Source organism: Olea europaea, chromosome 10, assembly GCF_002742605.1.
Source record: "Olea europaea var. sylvestris chromosome 10, O_europaea_v1, whole genome shotgun sequence".
Taxonomy (NCBI): Eukaryota; Viridiplantae; Streptophyta; class Magnoliopsida; order Lamiales; family Oleaceae; genus Olea; species Olea europaea.
In genome coordinates this window covers 35,819,344-35,825,642 of record NC_036246.1, presented here as the reverse complement: position 1 = coordinate 35,825,642, position 6,299 = coordinate 35,819,344, and the positions used below count along the sequence as shown (strand labels likewise).

Here is a 6,299-nt window from a genome sequence, read left to right as displayed (position 1 = left end):
ATCTCGTAGTATGCCAATACAAACTGCAGTACATTGATATAAATGATAGAACATGTAGAGCTGTAAAAGCCTCACACGTTGAGGAGCTGGACAGCTGGAAAACTTCGAAATTGACAACCATGAAGGTCCTTTTATTTTCCTTTTAACAAGAAAGAGCTCCAAGGCACTGCAAACATCAATGCTGATTAGAAATCTTTTATGCATTAAACGTTATATTAGAAAATAGATTAATATCCAGATACTCATGAAGCAGTACAACATTCAAAATCCAGGGAATTTCTCCTTGTTCAAAACTGATTAAAAAGATTGAGAGACTTATATCACTAATGTAATTGAGGAAAATATGGAAGTCCTCAACCAGGTGCACAACAAACAAACCCAAAGTACAAATGTAAGCAAAATATATCAACTTCCAAGCTATGCAAAAATCCCTCCATGTTGTTTGCTTTACTAGTTCAAATAGGCAGCACATAATCAACATGAACTTCAAAAACCATGCCAAGTCATTGTTGTTAGAAAAACTTCAATATTTAAACTTCTGGAAAAGGTGCTCTCATCAAAACCTGCTATGAGTTCCAAGCAAAGCATAGAAGTGATCTCCCTTGAGATCTGATGGTAGCACTGGATCCTGTAAAGGTGGAGTACACAAGTAAATAGGCTTCACAATAATTCTCCATTCTTGTCACATGCTAGTTCAGAATCATGACTATTTAATCTCTAATATTCACTCAAAGACTAAGATATATTGGACTTAAATCTTACAAAATTTGTAAAAAATAAATATTAACAAACCTTAAATGGATAGTTGATCTTGAGGACATAATTTTTCCCATGAGGTATGTCTGTTCGCTCGAAAGCATAATTTCTCTACCAAGGAAGTAAAAGAAACAGAATGAAACAACTGAGCTGATTTGGCAACATTAACTGTGCAATTTGACTAAAGATCTGAATGCAACATAACTTCTAAGTGACAAAAGAAAAAGAATACAGATTGAAAGGTATTACAGAATTGATATAACTAAATCAACTAAATATATTTTCACAAAAGCCTAACGCATCAAATCAACTACTATTCAAACCTTGACAGGTGCCATGCTAAAACTTGAAACGTTACGATCCACTAACTGCTTTGCCATTTCAGTTTTCACGGCCAATGCCATCTCCTAACAACAGAAAAATGGAGCATCAAAATAGGATGAGACAAGTGAATATATAAGCATACAGCAGCAAGATATTACATGCAGCCGAGTGCACAGAGTGCTTTGAGACTCTTCCACGTCACTCTCTAGCTTTGCAATTGTGTCTTTATAATCTGTGGATGAAATTCGGGATTGTTCACCATCTTTCTCTCGCTTTATGGTTTCTTTAAAAGTTTTGAGTGACATTCGAGAATCTTCAATGTCCCTCTCTAGCTTAGCAATTGTGTCATTGTGCAGAAAAGGAACTGTTGGGAAAGCATAAACACATCTTTGCATGTTCTTTACAACCACACAGCAGCTATGATATGTATCTCCAGCTTTGACCTTGGTAGTAACAATAACAAGTATCAGATGAAAAATTTGAAGTTCTTATTTTTCATTGCATTTCAAATCACGAAGCAAACGCAAATTTGCCAAGTACACACTTGACTAGTAAAACAAATAATAAAGGACAACATTAGATTAGGCTGATTGTTGAACAACTGATCCCATTTCTACCTATGCTGCATGTGAACTCGATCCACCACAAAAATGAAATAATTGACTCGCTACTCCGGGCTGGACTAGAAAATTTCTAACCAAGATGCTACAATATAACAATCGAATAAACTAGCGTTAATATCTATAAATATGAGAACATTTGTGGCTGAAAAGTTATGCAATAGCTGACGCTCAAAAATGCTTTCAAAAGTGGAAGTTAGAAAATGAGTCATCCCAATCAAGTTTGCCTGAACTTCAGACTGTGCAGTGTAATCAAATATCTAAAGACAGCAGATAATGACTAATATAGATGAAAGCATAACCATGACATAAACAATTAACATACTTTTCCAAATAGATAGAGGTTCCCTGCATTAGCACCATAAATTTCTTCATGTGCATCAAGTATGTAGAAAGGCAATGACCCTTTGGAATCCACTTCAAAGTCAGACTTTTCCTCATTGCTAGAGCTCTGGTTTGGTCCATATTCATCAGCAATCACAATTTCTCCAGCGCTCCTTACGGCCTGCCATCCCAGAGTCGCACTCAAATCCAGATCCTTCGATTCCTCAATTTTTGCATTGAGACTGAACACCTTTTCCTTCTCCTTCACAGCTGACTCCTCCTTTACTTCAACCCTGTTTAACAAACTATCTTCATTCTGGTTTTTATTATCCGAACATTCACTATTTTCCTTCCCTTCCTCTTTTGATTCATTACATAAAGTCCTGCCTTCTTCAGTTTCCCTAGGCATAACCTTCTCCTTGCCCATCATACTTTCACCCCGTTCCAAATGGAACAATGACTGGCTCCCGCCAAAATTGATCTCCTGAATTTCATCTGAAACGCTGGAATTAACACCGCCAGTAACAGTCTTTTCAAGCTTAACCAAAGCATCATTCAAATTAACAGGTACAAAATTCTTCAAGTTATTCAGATTCCCTCTCCTACGCTTCTCCCTATCATTCTCATCGGGCGCAAACTCTGCAATCACTTCATCGACAATACTATCGCATGACAAATTAGTGGCTTTATTATCCTCCCTATTTTTCTTAAACACTGATGATGTGAACATATTAGAAATCCTCTGCCTCCCCATTAGTGCAGCTGCCGATTGAAGAGCCGAGGGCTTTTTGGTGATTTCTCTCTCTTTTTTCTCCAGATTATTACTATTTTTCTTTCTTTTAGGCCTCTCGGGTTCTCCCTCCGATTCTTCAGATGATAAGGGAACACCGGCGAGGGACCAATCCTCTTCCTGGCCCTCATCGCCGTAACCTAGGCCGTCATCATCGATTATGAAACCCTTGACTTCTTCCCGGCGCTTGGCAACTAGGGCTTCGTACTCCTCCTCGTCCACCGTATCGTAGATCGGTTGGTCCACCTTGACCTGGAAGTCAAGGTCCCGGCGACCACCGCTTCGGAGAGCCTTCAGCCGCTCGAGCGCCTCTGCACGTGCCTCCGCAGCAGCGCCACGGGTCCGACGCCTTCCGGCTACCGTTGGCTGCTCGTCGGACATTTATTCTTGCTTTATCTGTCGGTCTCTCTCTAGATCTAAGCTCTATGCGTGGAAGAAATGGATTTGATGGGAAGGAGAAGAAACAAAAGGCGGGAACTTTTGGCGCCAAAACAAATGAAATTACTCTTACTTGTGGGCTTTGTTGTTGGCCGCCCCAGACATAATATTTTGAGGCCCAATCAGTGTTTCCGGACAGAGTTCTGGGCCAGCCTTTTTTTATAATTTCAAAGGTTTCAAGATACGCTGTCATAGCCACAAACACAGAAATAAATTGAGTCACAATTATTAATATAGCCTCCGTTTGATCCTCATTTAATTCAATTACATTACATTTCATTTTTCTCTTTCTTATTTTCAACTACACAATCTTCCATAAAATAATATTACACGTAAATCGAAAATTTTTCCTTCTTTTTCAACCACTCATTTTTCTAAAAAATACTATTATTCCCATTTTCATTTTCAAAAAATGGGGACCAAACGAGGCATAATCACAATCACACATTTTTAGATTACATATAATTTATATTTCATAAATTATCACAATCATAAAATAATTAGTCACAAATGCTTCATCCCACTCCACCTCCACGTCCACCTCCAACAATCATTTGCAAATTAACCCCGATCTAAAATTGTAAATAAGTGCATGCAATTTCACAAAAATGCACTAGAAGCCCCCCTCCCCAAATCTTTTCCCACCACCTTTTCTCTAAGACGTTGAGTTGTTGGAACAGCAACAAAGCTAATACAGGACACTGTTGCGATTGTTGCTATAGCAGTGTAGCAGCGTCGTGGTGACAACAGACATGAGACAGCGTGGTGACAAGTGACAATGGTGGATGTGATTGTGATTTGGGGGATGGGTAAAAGAATAAATTAGGGTTTGTGGTTGATGCGTGGGTGTGGGTGAAATACACCATGATTTTTTAAATAAAAATCTTACACCTTTTTTTTAATCGATAAGTTAAAAAGTAGGGGTGGATTAATTTTCACTTTGATAAATTTCAATATTAATAGGATAAAATAGTGGAAATGCAATACATGAATTCCTGTAACATTGTCCTTATATTGGGGGAACGTACAACATATTCCAAAGTTCCGTGGCCAAAATTTAACATTTTAAGCTTCAGTAAGCAATTTAAGGCATATTCCTAAGTTCAATTAGCAATCGAAGACATTGACCCCAAGTTCAGTGATCAAAACTCGACATTTTGAATTTCAGTGACCAATCAAGACATGAATCTAAGTTAAATAACTATTGGAACAAATAAATCGTCATAAGTACAAATAGCAAATTTATAGTTGTCTGAGAAAAGGTACGACGACAAAGTTCCATGCTCGGAAACATAAAATGCAAAGCATACAGAATTATTACTTCTACACATCAGACAGTGTTCATAGAGGACAAAGCAACAAAGAGAGTGCCTAAAGTGAAACACATAATCAGTGCACACTACGCAAAATTCCATGCAAATAGCCGCCACTCATGACAAGCGATACAAAGGAGACGACACCAGCTGGAAAAATCTTGCTCGACTTCTTAAAGCGCAAACCCATCACTCCTAGAAGAGAAGCAGACATCCCAAACCCAAGAGAAGATGCCAAAACGGGGTAAGTAGGAAGCATTGTGTAAACAAGATACAGTAGCAAGGCTGATCCTCCGCCCGCAATCAGAGACTTCTGGCTTCCACTCTTCAAGTAGCCCATAATTCCACCAACTCCGACTAAGGTAGCATAACCAAGTGTCAATTTTTGGGACATTGAAAGTGCCTTCGCTTTCTTGTCACCGCCCTTATGATCATCACTTTCGCCAGATCCCTCACTGCCCCCATTATCATTACCGCCATCATTGCCGCCTCCACCACCACCACCGCCTTTTGGACCACCAAGATCATCATTAGAGCCACCAGAATCTGGGAGGACGTCAATACCTTCCCCAGCTGAATCAACTGTAAATGTAGTAGGCATCTTAGAGTCTGAAACAACATGGACTCTCATGCCCCGGGAAACTGGCTTTGGCTGTGCATAAATGGCGGGAATTGTAACCAACCTTGTTGAACAGAATCGCATACATGAGTTCTCTGACAATGATGCCTGGATACGACCAATGGAAACCAGTCGTCGATTTGGGACTCCAAGTTGAAGCTGGGGCAACAACAGTAAAGATGACTGTGAAACTACCAAAAGTTCTCCCATGTGAACTGAATTTGGGTACCAAGCTTAGATATACCGCACAGATCTTTTATGTAAAGAAAATTGACCGATTTTCAGGATGTTATTTCTTCTGATTTAGTGTAATCTGCAACAAATCCACAAAAATCAATCTTCCATTCACTATCTGCAGTGGCAAATAAATGTAAAATGTAGATGAAATAGCAGCCCACCCAAAAGGCACAGTACAGCGTCGTGACAAAGATGCAAAGTGGCAGGTCAACAAATGTTCATATAATAGGTAACCAAACATCCACTATGGGGGAGTAGACAAAGAACACAGTAATGCAAACAGCAACATCATCTTCTTCAAGTGCAATAATTAAGACTTCTATGAAAAAGCCTTCTTTTATTTGAACATGGAATAAAAAAAAATGAAAAGACTCCAAAAAACCTGTAGAAAATAAATTGACAGGAGGCCGAGCAAAATACAGGAACTAGAAACCTTTAAGCCTCACACACGGTCAAACTCATCTAACTTTTAAAACTCAGATGCCCCATTAACACTTGTCAGTATCAATAGCTATATTAGTCTATACAACTAAATTCGTCAGTACCAGTCAATAAAAATAAAATTAGTCCGTACCAAACAGCTATTGAACTTGTGTTTCTGAGAGGCAAAAAGTAATTTCAGTTCCAATGTGAACAGTCATGGGTACTAAAAATAATAATATAACAGGATGATAAAAGTACAGCATGCTTCCTGGCTCATCAAGGTTGTAGCTTTTCAATACGTACTACTGTTACGTCTAGAACAAAACAATGATTCAGTGTCTAAAGGTTAGCTGACAAGAAAATTAGGATGAGAAATTTTTTCCCTCTTTAATCATAATATTAGTTACTCCCCCCCCCCCCCCCCCCCCCCCCCCCCCCCACGACCCAACCACAAC

The 6,299-nt window shown here is 39.0% G+C and overlaps 2 protein-coding genes across 11 annotated transcripts in view; both read right to left on the bottom strand.

Annotated features, from left to right (window-relative positions):
* Nucleotides 1-3,235, bottom strand: part of LOC111400593 (DNA polymerase alpha catalytic subunit-like) — a 19,780-nt gene extending 16,545 nt beyond the window's left edge. The window contains exons 1-6 of the mRNA XM_023027999.1: nucleotides 2,026-3,235; nucleotides 1,239-1,523; nucleotides 1,080-1,163; nucleotides 793-867; nucleotides 564-628; nucleotides 25-166 (exon numbers count right to left, since the gene is read on the bottom strand). Of these exons, the coding sequence (XP_022883767.1) occupies nucleotides 25-166; nucleotides 564-628; nucleotides 793-867; nucleotides 1,080-1,163; nucleotides 1,239-1,523; nucleotides 2,026-3,195 (1,821 nt within the window). The 5' untranslated portion in view covers nucleotides 3,196-3,235. The remainder of the gene's footprint in view (nucleotides 1-24; nucleotides 167-563; nucleotides 629-792; nucleotides 868-1,079; nucleotides 1,164-1,238; nucleotides 1,524-2,025) is intronic.
* A 1,200-nt stretch (nucleotides 3,236-4,435) lies between these two features.
* LOC111402021 (protein FATTY ACID EXPORT 2, chloroplastic-like) overlaps nucleotides 4,436-6,299 on the bottom strand; it is a 6,271-nt gene continuing 4,407 nt past the window's right edge. For 8 of the 10 annotated variants that reach the window (XM_023030049.1, XM_023030041.1, XM_023030047.1 and 5 more), the window contains one exon: nucleotides 4,436-5,497. In XM_023030049.1, the coding sequence (XP_022885817.1) occupies nucleotides 4,642-5,394 (753 nt within the window). In that variant the 5' untranslated portion in view covers nucleotides 5,395-5,497 and the 3' untranslated portion in view covers nucleotides 4,436-4,641. Of the gene's footprint in view, nucleotides 5,537-6,299 lie in introns of all 10 variants that reach the window. The other 2 variants (XM_023030050.1, XM_023030048.1) reach the window with 1 other exon arrangement.